Source organism: Pristiophorus japonicus, chromosome 5 (genome assembly GCF_044704955.1).
Source record: "Pristiophorus japonicus isolate sPriJap1 chromosome 5, sPriJap1.hap1, whole genome shotgun sequence".
NCBI lineage: Eukaryota > Metazoa > Chordata > Chondrichthyes > Pristiophoridae > Pristiophorus > Pristiophorus japonicus.
The window spans coordinates 152194662-152213945 of NC_091981.1; the positions used below are offsets into that span (position 1 = coordinate 152194662).

The following is a 19284-nucleotide window of genomic DNA, read 5'->3' on the forward strand; positions in this document are numbered from 1 at the left end:
CACTCTTCCCCAAGGGGCCTCGCACAACGAGATTGCTAATTAATCCTCTCTCATTACACAACACCCAGTCTAAGATGGCCTCCCCCCTAGTTGGTTCCTCGACATATTGGTCTAGAAAACCATCTCTTATGCACTCCAGGAAATCCTCCTCCACCGTATTGCTTCCAGTTTGGTTAGCCAAATCTATGTGCATATTAAAGTCACCCATTATAACTGCTGCACCTTTATTGCATGCACCCCTAATTTCCTGTTTGATGCCCTCCCCAACATCACTACTACTGTTTGGAGGTCTGTACACAACTCCCACTAACGTTTTTTGCCCTTTGGTGTTCTGCAGCTCTACCCATATAGATTCCACATCATCCAAGCGAATGTCCTTCCTAACTATTGCATTAATCTCCTCCTTAACCAGCAATGCTATCCCACCTCCTTTTCCTTTTATTCTATCCTTCCTGAATGTTGAATACCCCTGGATGTTGAGTTCCCAGCCCTGATCATCCTGGAGCCACGTCTCTGTAATTCCAATCACATCATATTTGTTAACATCTATTTGCACAGTTAATTCATCCACCTTATTATGGATACTCCTTGCATTATGACACAAAGCCTTCAGGCTTGTTTTTTTAACACCCTTTGTCCTTTTAGAATTTTGCTGTACAGTGGCCCTTTTTGTTCTTTGCCTTGGTTTCTCTGCCCTCCACTTTTCCTCATCTCCTTTCTGTCTTTTGCTTTTGTCTCCTTTTTGTTTCCCTCTGTCTCCCTGCGTTGGTTCCCATCCCCCTACCATATTAGTTTAACTCCTCCCCAATAGCACTAGCAAACATTCCCCCAAGGACATTGGTTCCGGTCCTGCCCAGGTGCAGACCGTCCGGTTTGTACTGGTCCCACCTCCCCCAGAACTGGTTCCAATGCCCCAGGAATTTGAATCCCTCCCTGCTGCACCACTGCTCAAGCCACGTATTCATCTGTGCTATCCTGCGATTCCTACTCTGACTAGCACGTGGCACTGGTAGCAATCCCGAGATTACTACTTTTGAGGTCCTACTTTTTAATTTAGCTCCTAGCTCCTTAAATTCGTTTCGTAGGACCTCATCCCTTTTTTTACTGATGTCGTTGGTACCAATGTGCACCACGACAACTGGCTGTTCTCCCTCCCTTTTTAGAATGTCCTGCACCTGCTCTGAGACATCCTTGACCCTTGCACCAGGGAGGCAACAAACCATCCTGGAGTCTCAGTTGCGGCCGCAGAAACGCCTATCTATTCGCCTTACAATTGAATCCCCTATCACTATCGCTCTCCCACTCTTTTTCCTGCCCTACTGTGCAACAGAGCCAGCCACGGTGCCATGAACTTGGCTGCTGCTGCCCTCCCCTGATGAGTCATCCCCCCCAACAGTATCCAAAGCAGTGTATCTGTTTTGCAGGGGGATGACCATAGGGGATCCCTGCACTACCTTCCTTGCACTGCTCTTCCTGCTGGTCTTCCATTTCCTATCTGGCTGTGGACACTTTCCCTGCGGTACGACCAACTCGCTACACGTGCTATTCACGTCATTCTCAGCATCGTGGCTGCTCCAGAGTCAATCCACCCTCAGCTCCAACTCCTCAACGCAGTCCGTCAGGAGCAGGAGTACGGCCATACGGCCCCTCGAGCCTGCTCCGTCATTCAATAAGATCATGGCTGATCTGATCATGGACTCAGCTCCACTTCCCCGTTCGCTCCCCATAGCCCTTTATCCTTTATCATTTAAGAAACTGTCTTATTTCTATCTTAAATTTATTCAATGTCCCAGCTTCCACAGCTCTCTGAGGCAACGCATTCCACAGATTTACAACCCTCTGAGAGAAGAAATTTCTCCTCATCTCTGTTTTAAATGGGCGGCCCTGTATTCCAATATCATGCCCTCTAGTTCTAGTCTCCCCCATCAGTGGAAACATCCTCTTTGCATCCACCTTGTCAAGCCCCCTCATAATGCTACATGTTTCAATAATACCACATCTAATTCTTCTGAATTCCAATTTGTAGAGGCCCAACCTACTCAACCTTTGCTCATAAGTCAACCCCCTCATCCCCGGAATCAACCTAGTGAACCTTCTCTGAACTGCCTCCAAAGCAAGTATGGAAACCAAAACGGCACGCAGTATTTCAGGTGTGGCCTCACGAATACCTTATATAGCTGTAGCAAGACTTCCCTGTGTTTATACTCCATCCCCTTTGCAATAGAGGCCAAGAAACAATTGGCCTTCCTGTTCATTTGCTGTACTTGCATACTGTCATGTATTCAACTATCAATGTAACCCATGTATAAGCTGACCTAAGTTGTACACCTTGAGAACAAGGGGGTGAACTTGTGGGAGACACTCCTAACCTGGACTTTCAGGTATAAAAGGGGAAGCTCCACCCACCTTCATCACTTGCGGTCTTGGTAATAAAGGTAACTGGTCACAGAGTGACCTCTCAAATATGGGCCTCGTGTGTATTTATACTGTATAGTAAGGACATTTAATTGGCAGCGAGAAACTGGGATTTAAACCACGCGAGCACGGCCACTAGCAGCACAGAAGAGAGGTACTGTGTTGGTGATGATTGGGACGACTTTATTGAGATACTACAGCAAAGTTTTGTCACTAAGGATTGGTTGGGACAGGATTCGGCCGACAAACGCAGGGCTCATCTCCTGACGGTTTGTGCATCCAGAACGTACTCCCTGATGAAGGAACTTCTAGCGCCAGAGAAGCCGGCGGACAAGACGATCGAAGAGCTCAGTAAGTTGATTGGGGAACACCTTAAACCAGCGAGCAGCATGCACATGGCGAGACACCAGTTTTACACGCACCGGCAGCGAGAAGGGCAAAGCGTTCCTGACTTCGTGGCAGATCTCCGGCGACAGGCGAGCCTATGTAAGTTCCCAGATGCATGCAGAGCAGAGATGCTGCGAGACTTTTTTATTGAGGACATCGGGCACATTGTGGTTTTCAGGAAACTGAATGAGACCAAAGACTTGACCTTGGAAGTGGCGGCTCTGATAGCCCAGACATTTATCTCAGTGGAGGAAGAGACCAGAATGATGTATGACAAAAATCTTGGCTCAACTGCGGCAAATGACCAGGGAGTCAACATTGTTAACGTGGCACACAGTTCTCCAGGCAGACAAGGGCAATCGGACATGCCCAAGGATGTAGTTGAACCCAAAGGGGGAATTCAACAAAGACAATGGCGAGCTGAATGGCAATTCATGCCATCGCAATGGACAATGCGGCCAGTAATGGGGCCATCAACACCTGTTAATGGTGCACGTAAGGACAGTTACAGAGACAGTCAGAGATGATCGACTGGTAATGGACCTTTTGTTTCCAACAACGGGGCATCCAGCTCATGCTGGAGGTGTGGAGGCAAACACCCAGCCAGAGCTTGCAGGTATCAGCAATATACCTGCAGAAACTGCAATGTCAGCGGTCACTTGGCGCATATGTGCAGGAAGCCTGCAGCCAGGTTGATGTACGAGGAGGACGGGCCCGATGTAAGCCCTATGACACCAAATGAATACTGGGGGAAATCACTGGAAGCTGAAGTTCAGCGAGTTCATGTGGTGCACATATACAGTTCATATACCAGGACGCCACCGATAATGATGAAAGTGCTCCTCAATGGCATCTCAGTATTAATGGAGCTAGACACGGGGGCCAACCAGTCCCTGATGCGTATCAAACAGTTCGAAAGGTTTTGGGTGTCCAAGGCCAGGAGGCCAAAATTATTGCCAATTGACGTACAGCTACGGACATATACAAAGGAGATCATTCCGGTGCTAGGCAGCGCCATGGTAGTCGTGACCCACAAAGATTCGGAGAACAGGTTGCCACTCTGGATTGTCCTGGGGGACGGTCCCGCACTACAGGGGAGGAGTTGGCTTGCTGTCATGAACTGGAAATGGGGTGATGTCAATGCAATTTCTTCTGTGGAGCGAGTATCATGCTCTCAGGTCCTGGACAAATGTGACTCATTATTTCAACCTGGCATCGGCTCTTTCATGAGGGCCAAGGTGGTGATTCACATAAATCTGGACACCAGGCCAGTACACCAGAAGGCCAGAGCGGTGCCGTACGTGATGCGGGAAAAGATAGAAGGCGAATTGGACCGCCTGCTGAGGGAAGGCACCATCACGCCAGTGGAATTCAGTGATTCGGCGAGCCCAATCGTGCCGGTGCTCAAGGCGGATGGGTCAGTCAGGATATGTGGCCACCATCAATCGTGTGTCACTCCAAGACCAGTACCCGCTACCGAGAACGGAGGACCTCTTTACTATGTTATCCGTTGGCAAACCTTTTTCAAAATTGGACCTGACCTCAGCTTACATGACTCAGGAGCTGGCGAGTGAGTCGAAGAAGCTGACCACCATCATGACACACAAGGGGTTGTTTGAGTATAACAGATGTCCGTTCGGCCGCCGCCATCTTTCAGCGAACTATGGAAAGCCTCCTCAAGTCGATTCCAAGGACGGTGGTTTATCAAGATGACATCCTCATCACGGGTCGCGATACTGAAGAACACCTCCACAACCTGGAGGAGGTGCTACGCAGACTGGACCGGGTAGGACTGCGACTGAAAAAGGCGAAGTGCGTCTTCTTAGCTCCAGAGGTATAATTCCTGAGGAGGAGGGTAGCAGCAGATAGGATCAGACCCACTGCGTCCAAAACGGAAGCGATCCAGAGAGCACCCAGACCCCGTAACATGACAGAGCTGCGTTCGTTCCTGGGGCTCCTGAACTATTTTGGTAACTTTCTTCCCAAATTGAGCATGCTGTTAGAGCCGCTACATGTGCTTCTACGCAAGGGTCGCGATTGGGTCTGAGGGGACAGCCAAGAAAGGGCTTTTGATAGAGCACACAATTTGTTATGCTCCAACAAACTGTTAACGTTATATCACCCGTGTAAGAAGCTTGTTCTAACGTGCGATGTGTCTTCCTATGGTGTCGGGGATGTGTTGCAGCATGTGAATGCCAATGGTCAGTTACAGCCGGTAGCTTATCCCTCCAGAAGTCTGTCCCAGGCAGAAAGGGGCTACGGGATGGTAGAAAAGGAAGCGCTAGCATGTGTGATGCAGTAAAAAAATGCACCAGTACCTGCTTGGCAGCAAATTTGAGCTGGAGACAGATCACAAACCCCTAACATCCCTTTTGGCCGACAACAAGGCCACAAATGCGAATGCATCAGCTCACATACAGAGGTGGGCACTTACGTTAGCCGCCTATGACTACACAATTCGGCACAGACCGGGCACTGAAAACTGCGCCGATGCACTCAGCAGGCTCCCACTATCCACCACTGAGGGTGCAACTGAGCATGATGCTGAGATGGTCATGGCTGTTGAAGTTTTCGAAAGCGAAGGCTCACCTGTGACAGCCCGTCAGATTAAAGTCTGGACAAATAAAGACCCGCTACTGTCTTTAGTTAAGAAATGTGTCCTGAATGGGGACTGGGCAGCCACGTACAGGTCATGCCCTGAGGAATTTAAACCGTTTCACAGAGTGATCTTCTATCAAGTATGGGCCTCGTGTGCATTTATGCTGTACAGTAAGGACATATCACATACTATCCATTTGTGTTTCATGCACAAGTACCCCCAGGTCCCGCTGTACTGCCGCACTTTGCAATCTTTCTCCATTTAAATAATAACTTGATGACCTCATACTTTCCAACATTATACTCCATCTGCCAAATTTTTGCCCTCTCACTTAGACTGTCCATGTCCTTTTGCAGATTTTTTGTGTCTTCCTCACACATTGTTTTTCCTCCCATCTTTGTACCATCAGCAAACTTGGCTACATTACACTCAGTCCCTTCTTCCAAGTCAATATAGATTGTAAATAGTTGGGGTCCCAGCACTGATCCCTGTGGCACCCCACTAGTTACTGGTTGCCAACCACAGAATGAACCATTTATCCCGACTCTCTGTTTTCTGTTAGTTAGCCAATCCTCTATGCCCCCTTTTCTGGTGATTTTGGCCAGGATTGAAGAGGAAATCCAGCTATAAAACAAAAACACTGACTTTCTGCAAAAAATGTGGATAGTTGTCATGTGTGGCCACACTTTGGAAAATCTTCACAGTTCCTGCTTTGTTTTAACAAGACTGCTATCAATCTTTCCAAACACAGTCAAATAACACTGTTGGTACAATTGTTCGGTAGAAATCTATTCTCTTTTTCTTAAATTGATGCAGTCTTATGACTGATGTAGCAGTCTTAGGCGTCACCTGTCTTGTCATTAGTAGGTTATCCAGTAATTCTTAATCAATGTGTTCAACCTTGAATCTTTCAAAATTTACATCCCAACGTAGTCTCTGCCCCCAGGCCTGTCCCATCTTATGCCGATGCCTTGTTTAGGTTGGACATAGGCTCCGTAACCAACAGGCCATCCTAGAATCCCTAATGTTAGCCTGGACCATATGTATCTAGGCCCAACCTAACTTGTGGTCCATCGACCACACACCCACTGAAGTTACAGAAGAAGAGTTCCAGAAGTGGTGCAGATTTTAGCCACCATATATATTTATTATAGTCCTGAGATTCTTGCGGGTCTTCTCTGCCAGTGTAAATACAATCCCAGCCTGACATAGACTCAGGCTGGAGATACCATCCAAAATTCTGGGGATTTGCATAGCCATGGGTTGGCACCACCTGCAATTGTGGATCAGGGCTGCATGACCCAATTTGCCCTTGGCAGGGCACTGTTGCTCCATCTGAGGTTTCCCTTCCTCGTTAGGCCCAACTGGGCCTACTAAATATTTTGCTATCAATCTTTGGCTCCAACTGGAGCCACTCTGCCACCATACAAAAGCCCCCCTCTAGGTTCCATTTCCTTATTCTAGTGAAGGTTTGGGGCTTACTGAAGGGCCTCAAAGGGAGTCAAAGGAGGAAAGAAAGAAAAATTTGTTTTGATATAATGCCTTTCACGACCTCAGGACATTCCAAAGGGCTTTACCATCAATGAAGTACTTTTGAAGTGTAGTCACTGTTGTAATGTAGGCCAAACAAATTAGGTCAGGGCAGCTTTCAGCTGCTGTGAGATCCGCTAAGGCTTTTCAAGACTGTAAAGCGAGGAATCTCCCAGGGAAGCCCGTGGGGGGAGGGTGGGTGGGGGGTCGGTGGGGGTCGGGTGGTAGGATGGGTATAAGATCCACTCAATGTCTTCTCCTCTGACTGATTCTGTCCCATATGCTGTGGCTCCTGGGTGGAAATTGAGCTACTGCCCTCTCCAGCTCCAGGAATTCTTTGATTTGTACATTTATGTGCATGTATGGGAAAAGCTAGCAATTCTTGATTGCATTAAAGCAGAACAACAGCTCAGCAATGACAGGAAAACAGTCAGATAGCTGGTCATTATCACTCTGTTGCTAATGACTAGGAGATAGTTGTCATCGACTCTACTATATTGTTAATGGAGGAATACAAAGATCCATAGTGTCAGCTGTGGCTAAGTGGGTAGCATTCTCACCTCTGAGTCAGAAGGTCGTGGGTTCAAGTCCCACTCCAGGGACTTGAGCACATAAATCTAGGCTGACACTCCATTGTAGTGCTGAGGGAGTACTGCACTGTCAGATGTGCCTTCTTTCGGATGAGATATTAAACCGAGGCTCCATCTGCTCTTTCAGGTGAATATAAAAGATCCCATGGCACTATTTCGAAGAAGATCCCTGGTGTCCTGGCCAATATTTATTCCTCAATCAACATAACAAAAACAGATTACCTGATCATTATCACATTGCTAATTGTGGGAGCTTGCTGTGTGCAAATTGGCTGCCATGTTTCCTACATTACAGAAGTATTTCATTGGCTGTAAAGCGCTTTGAGACATCCGGTGGTCGTGAAAGGTGCTATATAAATCCAAGTCTTTCTCTTTTTCATTGACAACTACTTTAAAAGGGATTTTAGTAAATAACATGTTCCAGAAATCACACACACACAATGGGACAAGAGGTTCCTCCTCACCATTCAGAGTACACATGCTCCTTTAAGGCTCGTGCTCTCTTTGATAATTTCAAGTTATTAAAGGAAACATAAGTTGAATGATGGCTTTTATTTGTTATTATATCTAATGCGTAAAGCAACATATAATAATTTATTTTCTTGCTTTACACTGCTAGCTTCAAAACCTGTTGTGAACAAACTGTGTATTGGACCGACACCGAACACCACCCAGTTGTGTCAGATCTCCTGTCCCATTGAATGTGAAGTGTCATTCTGGACTGCTTGGAGACCATGTATTTATGAAAGCTGTGATGATCCACAAGGAAAGAAAGGTATATTGAATCTATCATTAGCAGGATTGTAACGAACAATTAAGATGTTATTTTTTAGAATTTAAGTGAGATATTGTAGAGCATAAATGTTGGGAATAGAATCACGCTGGACAACTGAGAGGGCTAGATTTAAAACAGCAGGTTTAAAACAAACTTATTTGGATGACTGTCTATATTTTTATTCTTTTTACTCAATTGTTCCACCATTGGGGTCTGATCTCCTCTGTGCAGTAAGTATAGAAAAATCGTAAATGTGTTCTTAAATTGAGTTTCAGGTTTCACAACCGCGAGCGCAGGGAGAAAATCGCCTCCTATTTTCGAAACTGCATAGCAAATATATATTTTTAAGGGGAAGGAAGTATATTCCAATTAAAAGAAAAGCAATTGGACCAGATTATTTTGAAAAGACACTGATGATGTTTTAGCGTTTAGCTTAATAAGATGTAAATGAACACAATGATGAAATAATGTAGAAGATGCAAATGCTCCAGGCCAGCTTTTATTCCAGCAGTGCAGAATTTATGAGTTTAAATTACCTACTGATACTAACTAGAGCTATGCTTATATAATTCTTCATTTGAAAGGATCCACCCTAATGAGCCTGTGTAATTACAAATTCTGTTGAAGACTTTACTTGTGTATTGAGAGTTAAAGAAGATTAATATAAGGGATTGTATAAATTAGATTTACACAAGGCTGTTTTCTATTATTGGTTGTTTTGTGAACAGAAAAATGAAATAAATAAAATTATTCATTCCTATAGGATTTAAACTGCGGAAACGACAAATTGCCAATGAGCCTACTGGTGGGACTGGGAATTGTCCACATTTGATTGAAGCCATCCCTTGTGACGACCCATCCTGTTACAGCTGGCAGGTTGCGAGACTGGGAGAATGTTCACCTGACAATGACAGCGAATGTGGGCCAGGCATCCAGACACCAGATGTTCAATGTGTCAACAGCAATAGTAAGGGACTGTTTTAATCTTTATTGTAAATGGATATCTGAGGGCAGTCCTTTCACTTGTAGGTTGAAACACAAATTTTTCATCCACTGAGAATAGAACATGGTGAACTGGATTTCTGATTTATTGCTGTCTCCAGTATTATATGAGAATTTTTCCAGGATGTTTTAACTCACTGATTGAAGTCTCCCTCAGCTTCCGTCTGTGGTTTAGTAAAATGATTCAGTTCAGATTTATATTTAAACATCTACAATACATTAGCACCTGTGTGATGAGATATTTGTTTCTGCTGCTTACCTTTAATGCCTGATTTCACTGTCTGTGTATTTGCAGGATACTGACCCTAGATTAGTTAATAGAAGCCATGCTAAGTGTGGGTTAGGCACAAGCCTTTTGTCTCTGGGACTTAGCTTCAAATGCAGACCAGACTGATGGGACGAATACCTCCTGTCTGCTGACTTTAAGCATGCGATGTGAATAAAATTTGGGTAGCCTCAAATCAATTCTTAGTGGGCATGGACACATTGAATAAAACAATCCATTATTCTGCACTGAAGGCAGTAAACTGGCAATCACATGTATCATAGGCATGAAATAATTGGTGTAGAAAATTGAAAGATGTTCCACAGTACAATGGAGGTGCTGCTTTAAGGTTGGGGCTGAGGTAAATTGTTGGGACAGACTAGTGTTCTTTATCCTGTGTCTAACCATGTCATAACTAACCTAGTAGTACAAAATACTGGCCCAAAATTCTAAGCACAAATTTAAAGAGAATAAGAAATTGTCTCTGTATATTTGGTCTGTCCTCTTCCTGATCACAGTTCAGGTCACTTCCACCAGCAACTAAACTACCAGTGGCCAAAAAATATAGCCACCACCAATTTATTTGAAACGTTCCCACTTATCACGTGCCACAAGTGCAGCACAAGGAACCCGAGTGAAACTGAAGTCAATGGGAATCAGGGAAAAACCTCCATTGCGTGGAGTTATACCTAGCATGAAGGAAGACGGTTGTGGTTGTTGGAGGGCAAACATTGCAGCCCCAGGACACTGCTGCTTGAGTTCTTCAGGGCAGTGTCCACTGCCCAACCATCTTCAGCTTCTTCATCAATAACCTTCCCTCCATCATAAGGTCAGACTGAGGCTGTTAACTAATGATTGCAGTGTTCAGTTCAATTTGCAGTTCCTCGGATAATGAAGCAGTCCATACCCGCATGCAGCAAGGCATGGATAATAGTCAGACTTGGGCTGATAAATGGCAAGTAACATTCGTCCCACTCAAATGCCAGGGAATGACTATGTCCAATAGATCTATCAGTAGCAGCAGAATTGTATTCCACCACAATCTGTAACCTCATTGCCCAATGTAACCCTCACACTACCATTATCATCAAGCCAGGGAACCAACCCTGGTTCAATGAGGAGTGTAAAAGAGCATGCCAGGAGCAGCACCAGGCGTACCTAAAAATGAAGTGCTAACCTGGTGAAGCTACAATGCAGGACTACATACATGCTAAACAGCAGAAGCAACATGTTATAGACAGAGGTAAGCAATCCCACAACCAACAGATTAAATCAAAGCTCTGCAGTACTGCCACATTTAGTCATGAATGGTGATGGAAAATTAAACAACTCACAGGAAGAGGAGGCTCCAAACATCCCCATCCTCAATGATGGCAGAGCATAGCACGTGTGTGTAAAAGACAAGGCTGAAGCGTTCGCAACTGAATTTAGCCAGAAGTGCCGAGTGGATTACACATCTCAGCCTCATCCTGAGGTCTCCATCATCACAGAAGCCAATCTTCAGCCAATTCAATTCACTCTACATGATATTACTGGATACAGCAAAGGCTATGGGCCCCGACAATATCCCAGCTGTCCTGATGAAGACTTGAGCTCCAGAACTAGCCACGCTTCTAGCCAAGCTATTCCAGTACAGCTACATCACTGGCATCTACCTGACAATGTAGAAAATTGCCCAGATATGTTCTGTCCACAAAATGCAGGACAAATCCAATCCATCCAATTACCACCGCATTAGTGTACTCTCAATCATCAGCAAAGTGATGGAAGGTGTTGTTGACAGTACTATCAAACAGCACTTGCACAACAATAATCTGCTCACCGGTGCTCAGTTTGGGTTCCACCAGTACCATTTGGATCCAGACCTCATTACAGCCTTGGTCCAAACATGGACAAAAAAGCTAAATTCCAGAGGTGAGGTAAGAATGACTGCCCTTGACATCAAAGCAGCATTTGATCGAGTGTGGCATCAAGGAGCCCTAGTAAAAGGGAAATCAGGGGGAAAACTCTCCACTAGCTGGAGTCATACCTAGCACAAAGGAAGATGGCTGGAGTTGTTGGAGGTCAATCATCCCAGCCCCAGGATATTGTGGGAGGAGTTCCTCAGGGCAGTGTCCTAGGCCCAACCGTCTTCAGCTGCTTCATCAATGACCTATCCTCCATCATAAGGTCAGAAGTGGAGATGTTCGCTGATGATTGCACAGTGTTCAGTTCCATTCACAACTTGTCAGATAATGAAGCAGTCCATGCCTGCATGCAACAAGACCTGAACGGCATTCAGGCTTGGACTGATAAGTGGCAAGTAACATTTGCGCCCCACAAGTGCCAGGCAATGACTATCTCCAAAAGCGAATGTCTAACCACCGTCCCTTGATTTTCAACGGCATTACCATCGCTGAATCTCTCACCATCAACATCCTGGGGGTCACCACAAAACCAGAAACTTAACTGGACCAGCCACATAAATACTGTGGCTACAAGAGCAGGTCAAAGATTGGATATTCTGCGGTGAGTGTCTTACCTCCTGACTCCCCAAAGCCTTTCCACCATCTACAAGCACGAGTCAGGTGTGAAATAGAATACTGTCCATTTGCCTAGCTGTGTGCAGCTCCAACAACACTCAAGAAGCTCAACACCATACAGGACAAAGCAGTCCGCTTGACTGGCACCCTATTGACTACCTTAAACATTCACTCCCTCCACCACTGGCACAGCATAAGCTGCAGTGTGTACCATCTAAATAATGCACTGCAGCAACTCAGCAAGGCTTCTCCAACAGCACCTCCCAAACCCGCGACCTCTATCATACATAACATAAGAACATAAGAAATAGGAACAGGAGTAGGCCATACGAACCCTCGAGCCTGCTCCGCCATACAATAAGAACATGGCTGATCTGATCATGGACTCAGCTCCACTTACCTGCCCGCTCCCCATAACCCCTTATCATTTAAGAAACTGTCCATTTCTGACTTTAATTTATTCAATGCCCCAGCTTCCACAGCTCTCTGAGACAGCAAACTCCGCAGATTTACAACCCTCTGAGAGAAGAAATTTCTCCTCATCTCTGTTTTAAATGGGTGGCCTCTTATTCTAAGATCATGCCCTCTAGTTCTAGTCTCCCCCATCAGTGGAAACATCCTCTCTGCATCCACCTTGTCAAGTCCTCTCATAATCTTAAACGTTTCGATAAGACCACCTCTCATTCTTCTGAATTCCAATGAGTAGAGGCCCAACCTACTCAATCTTTCCTTATAATTCAACCCCCTCATCCCCGGAATCAACCTAATGAACCTTCTCTGAACTGCCTCCAAAGCAACTATATCCTATCGTAAATATGGAAACCAAAACTGCACCAGTATTCCAGGTGTGGCCTCACCAAAACCTTGTATAGCTGTAGCAAGACTTCCCTGCTTTTATACTCCATCCTCTTTGCAATAAAGGCCAAGATTCCATTGGCCTTCCTGGTCACTTGCTGTACCTGCATACTATCCTTTTGAGTTTCATGCACAAGTACCCCCAGGTCCTGCTGCACTGTGGCATTTTGCAATCTTTCTCCATTTAAATAATAACTTGCTCTTTGATTTTTTTCTGCCAAAGTGCATGACCTCACACATTCCAACATTATACTCCATGTGCCAAATTTTTGCCCACTCACTTAGCCTGTCTATTGCAGATTTTTTCTGTCCTCCTCACACATTGCTTTTCCTCCCATCTTTGTATCATCAGCAAACTTGGCTATGTTACACTCAGTCCCTTCTTCCAAGTCGTTCATATAGATTGTAAATAGTTGGGGTCCCAGCACTGATCTCTGCGGCACCCCACTAGTTACTGGTTGCCAACAAGAAAATGAACCATTTATCCCAATTCTCTGTTCTCTGTTAGTTTGCCAATCCTCTATCCACGCTAATATATTACCCCCGACCCCGTGAACTTTTATCTTGTGCAGTAACCTTTGTGTGGTCAAGGGCAGCAGGCACATGGAAGCATCCTCACCTCTAAGTTCCCTGCCAAGTCACACACCATCCTGACTAGGATATATATCGCCATTCCTTCATCGTCGCTGGGTCAAAATCCGGGAACTCCCTCCCTAACAGCACTGTAGGAGTACTTTAACCTCACGGACTGCAGTGGTTCAAGAAGGCAGCTCACCACCATCTTCTCAAGGGCAATTAGGGATGGGCAATAAATGCCGGCCTTGCAAATGATGCCCACATCACATGAATGAATTAAAAAAAGCACTTCTCCATGACATTCAAAGGCATTGCCATCACCAATACCCCACCATCAACATCCTGGTAGGTCACCATTGACCAGAAACTCAATGGGATCAGCCACATAAATGTCGTTGCCACTAAAGCAGTTCAGAGTCTAGGTATTCTATGACAAGGGACCCATCTTCCTGACTCCCCAAAGCCTCTCCATCACCTACAAAAAAAGACTTGCATGTCTTTTGTGCCTTTTACAACCTCAGGACGTTCCAAAGCTCTTTACAGCCAAATAAGTACTTTTGAAGTGTCGTCACTGGCAGAAGGCAGAAGTGTGATGGAATTACCTTAATTTATCGAGATGGATATAGCAGCAACAACACTCAGAAAGCTTGTCACTATTCAGAACAAAGCAACCTGCTTGATCAACACTTTATCCACTAGTTTAAACATCACCAGCATACCGTGGCTGCAGTGTGTATTATCTACAGGATACACAGCAGCAATTTTCCAAGGCTTCTTCAGCAACACTTCCAAAACCCCCAAATTCCACTTGGAAGAGTAAGTGCAGCAGTTGTAGTGGAACACCTCCACCTCCAAGTTCCCTTCTAAGTCACACACTGTGCTGACTTGGACATATATCCCTTCATTGTCACTGGGTAAAAATCCTGGAAACCCCTACCTAACAGTATGATGGGTGTACCTTCACCACATGGACTGCACTGTTCATGAAAAGGGCCCACTTTTCAAAGGGCTTCTAGTGATGGGTAATTGCCAGCAGTACTCATACCCTTTGGGCCCGAACTTGGTCAAAGCCAAGGCCTGCCCAAGTGCCACCCAAAGGACCGCTGGTGACCGCCTAGAGACCTGGCCGTACTTTGCCAGAGAGATTCCTGTAAAAGATATGCCAGTACTGCCCAGCGGCAAAAAAACGATTTACGCCGTGAATCTGGGCGGCAGCGGACGGGAGCTCCCAATCTCGGCGGCAAATGCGACCCTCGTCAAAATGTCGCAAGGATTGAGTCGGGCCCAGGGAGGGGGGAACAGCTGAAAATAAAGTTTAAAAAAAAATAATGCAAAACCTTCAGGGGACCCCATCCGCATAAATCGCTGAAAAAATATTAAATAAAAGAAGTTCACTAACCTTTTTTTGCAGGTCTTCTTACTTACCGTCGGAGTTAGACCTGCCTTCACACAGCGGTCCTTCCCCCTGCTGCAGCCGACTCCCGCCCGGAGGAATCTGCCAGCTCGGCGGGTGGACGGTCACTTATGCGACTTTCCCGCTAGCGGCCGTCAGCGGGCGCTTCCCAGTGGTACTACCCTCCCACCGGCGGCAGACCTAGAGGAATCTGTCACCGAGGGGCTAACGCCAAAAAAACTTGCTGGCAGTCGGCGGCAGTGGATGGTAAGGCCACCAAGTTCGGGCCCTAAAAATAATATTTTAAAACGTGTGCATGGAGTAGACCAGTCTAGTTTGGGTTAATGCTCGTCCATGAAAATTCCATTATTTTACGTTAGTAAATAGATTATTACTATTGCTTTAAATCATGGAAAACCCCTACTGTCCCAAATTCAAAGAACAAATCATTATTTCACAAGATGTTAAACAACCAAAATCTGGGCTTGTGTTTATGTTTTGCCAGTTTAGGATTGATTGTAATGTGGTGGATCATGAGTTGATTCATAACAGAATGACTTCTTTGATTCTCATTGGTGTCAGCCCTAACTCAGTGCTCGCAATCTCAGGTCTGGATTAGAAGATTGTAGCTTCAGGTTCTACTCCAAACACTTGAGCATATAATCTAGATGAGCACTTCAGATGGAGAGCTACACTATTGAAAATGCCGATCTTTGAATGAGATGTTAAACCATCTGCTCTCTCAGGTGGATGCAAAAGACCTCACGGAACTATTCGAAGATGAGCAGGAGAGTTTTCCCATTGTCCTCTGAATATATATTCCTCAACTAACATCACTAAAACAGATGATCTAGTCATTTATTGCATTGTTATTTGTGAGACCTTGTTGTGCAGAAATAGTCTACCATGTTTCCTACATTACAACAGTGACGACACTTCAAAAGTATTCATTGGCCGTAAAGCGCTTTGGGACGACCTGAGGTCATGAAAGGCACTATATAAATGCAAGTTCTTTCTTCTTTCATTCTAAGCTGAAACATGTGGCATCAAAATCATGATGCATGCTCTCTGGATGATGTAACTTGTCTATTCGGCATTATATTGTTTAGATCTTCTCTGCCTTTCAGTAGTGGATAATAAAGTGAGTTCTGGCATCTACTTAGTGCCTCTTCTATACTAAATTGTCATTTTTCCACAAAGTTTGATGAATCAATAGTTTATTTGTACATGTGGACGAATCATAAAACAGTTCTCAGTTGTGTGGGGAGTGCATTGAGTAATTGAGTGGGTTAGACACTGTGCTTTTGAACTCTGAGATATGGCTTCAGTCCAGCCCATATTAATGAGATGGTAGTTTTCAGTGTTTTGTATAGCTAGTCCTATCTGAGATGAGATTGGGCAATTGCTGGTGGCGTTGGTCCCACAGCACATTCCGCAGTAACGGGCAATCTCATTCAGAAGGGCTACAGGTTAGTATAGAAAATGAAAAGATATTACACTGGTGCAGTAATGGGTACTCTCCTAAGGCACATTGTTGGTATACAGTACTTGACATAGGAGTGTTCAGTGCTAACAATGGATGCTCAAAATGGAAAGCAGTCCATTCTCCAGCACTGACATCCCTCACTTTGATGAGCATAAAAATTGTATTTTCCTCGTAGCGGTTGGGTAGTGGCAGGGCAGGGACTTCTGGCCGCCCTCCGACCCCACTACAATCCAGATCCTTTTTCCTGGGTTGCAGCCCACTGTAGAGGCAGGGCGGGCTCCGAGCAGAATCCACCGCCATAAAGCAAGCAAATCTCATTGATGCTACAGCTAGACCACCACTGCAGAACCAGAAGAGGTGGCTGGGTATTGAAAGGAGCAGAAAATCCCTGAAGAGGAGAAGAGAAAACTTCTTTTTGGCCTCAGCTGAGACCAAAAAAGTAAAAAAAAATATTAAAAATAAATTTAAAAAAAAATAAATCCATTCATTTGAATGAATCCATATATCTATCACTGCTTTCCACCAGGCAGTCCTGGAGGGTGGGCAGCAGTAAGAGGAGTGAATGGGAGGAAAATGAACTAGGAAGCCAGACCTTGTAGAGGGCAGGGTTGGGACAGCCAGCGGCAGAGGGGGATGGAAAAACAATGAGTAAAGTAACTTACAGATTTCTGAAGGTGAATGTTAGAACTAAAACCAAACATAGATAGCAATTCAAATTGATTTTGAGGTAAAACTAAAAATGTTTTGCATCAGAAACCTTACTGTTGTCTTTAAAGGGAGATAATCAGTTGGAACTTTGAAATAAAGGTGATGCAATCTCATTTGAAAATGATTAATTTTCGCTTAACGCAAGATAAAGATTTCTGAAGCCACAACCAAATGCTTCTAAAAAATAAAAACAGAAAATGCTGGAAATCCTCAGCAAGTCAGGCCGTTTTTGTGGAGAGAGAATCAGAGTTAACGTTGCAGGTCATTGACCTTTCGGCAGGACTGGGATGGATCCAAAACATGAAAGGTAGAATTTAGGTTGGAATCCACGAGGATAAGCCGGAGCAGGAGACAGCTTTTAGGAAATACTGTTTTAGCGATGTAGCAAATCATTTGAACACGATGTTGCTCATTACTCAACCCAGCAGTGAGTATGAATTGCACATAAATTTTGAGAAAAAAGTAACTGCAGGCAATTGTATAGTTGAAGCAGGAAAAACCTTGCATAAATTTACAATTTACGGTTAGCAAAAAGGGTTGCCTGGATACCTGTTATACCAACTGTTGTTTCCTTGTTAAAGTGGATGGGGGTGGGGAGGAAGGATTGCTGCTGAAAAGCTTCCACCAAAGAAAAAAAAGGAGCTATTGCATCAGTGAAGAACTGCATTGAAGCTCCAGTGAAAGCGGGATAAATACAAAAAATTCTCTTTGTTCGTCACAGTTTTGCTCCATGGTTTAGAAACTCTAACATGCTATAACAGGCCAACATAATTGCTTTAATGTGAGTGTGCAGAGATTTCAATTGAATTGGAAACAGTATGCCTGAAGTTGTTTCATTAAAATGAATGACAGTGGAGATGGAACTGCAGAGAGTGTGTGCTAGATACAGCTGCTTCACATTGGGGCAATTTATACAAAGTGTCATGTTGATTAGTTGCACAGCTATAATATCTAAATAAGAAAATGTTGTCATGCAGTAACATACTTAGGCTTACTTGATAACTGGCTCCTAAAATTATAACTGAATTAAAAAGGAATTGTAGGAGGAAATTGCCAAAGAACACCCCATATTCCAGGTAATTAAAAGCTAAATTGTTTTTGTTTTTAACAAGCCGTTCCCTGTAGTAAATGCGTAAAATTAAATTAATTTGTTTTTTTCATGAAGTCTACATTTCCATATCCAGCAGGGGGTCACTCATCAACTGAAGTTAACCAAGTAGCTTCATAGGGAACAACACAAATTGGCCTAAGCTCTGGAAATCCCTCCGAAAGCTCTCTGCCTCTCTACCTCTCTCCTCTTTTAAAACGCTCCTCTTTGACCAAGCTTTTGATCATCTGATGCAGTTTCTTCTAATGCGGCTCGGAGTCAAATGTTTGTCTGATCACACTCCTGCGAGAAGCGCCTTGGATTTGGGACTTTAAAGGCGCTATATAAATGCAAATTGTTGTGTTGTATGTCTGTACAATTTCATGTTATGGTATGGATTTGCACCCTTGGTACTGTGGAAGCATTTTTACCTTTAAGTCTTAACATCATGGATTCAAGCCGTTCCCTGTAGTAAATTCGTAAAATTAAATGTAATTTGTTTTTTTCATGAAGCCCACATTTCCATATCCAGCAGGGGGTCACTCAACTGAAGTTAGCCAAGTAGCTTCATAGGGAACAACACAAATTGGCCTAAGCTCTGAGACTTGAGCACATAACCTAGGCTGTTACGTTGGGGTGGCAATCGGAATGCATTTTGTCCATTATTTTATGTAAACTGGCACAACATCCACCAATTTCTAGGCACGAAGTCTTGCACCTGATCTGCGCCAGTAACATGGACACCACCATATTTCTCCACATTGTTTTTACCCATCCCTGGTGGCAAGCTGAAAACAACATTGGATCAATTTAAATATTCAAAAATGGATCTGCGCCTATTTCAGGAGCCTTCATGCAAAATTCATGAACAACCAGTTAGAGCATTCGACTAGTTTTTCCACTTCTACCACAGCCTAATCAGCAGCCCTCTCAGCTCCACAACACTGCTGAAAGTCATGACTGGCCCTCCCTCAGCTCCCTCCCCTGCATTTTTCTCCCATCCCCTCCTAGTACTTACCTGCAGCCTGCTGCCAGTGACACAACAGACCCAAATTTGATACCCACGTCGGTCAAGTTGCCTATTTTTGACCCAG

At 44.6% G+C, this 19284-nt stretch overlaps 1 protein-coding gene across 2 annotated transcripts in view; it reads left to right on the forward strand.

Moving 5' to 3' along the window:
• Nucleotides 1-19284, forward strand: part of LOC139264479 (thrombospondin type-1 domain-containing protein 7A-like) — a 757124-nt gene that overhangs the window by 493159 nt on the left and 244681 nt on the right. For both annotated transcript variants that reach the window (XM_070881020.1, XM_070881021.1), the window contains 2 exons: nucleotides 8141-8296; nucleotides 9060-9263. In XM_070881020.1, coding sequence (XP_070737121.1) covers nucleotides 8141-8296; nucleotides 9060-9263 — 360 coding nt within the window. The remainder of the gene's footprint in view (nucleotides 1-8140; nucleotides 8297-9059; nucleotides 9264-19284) is intronic.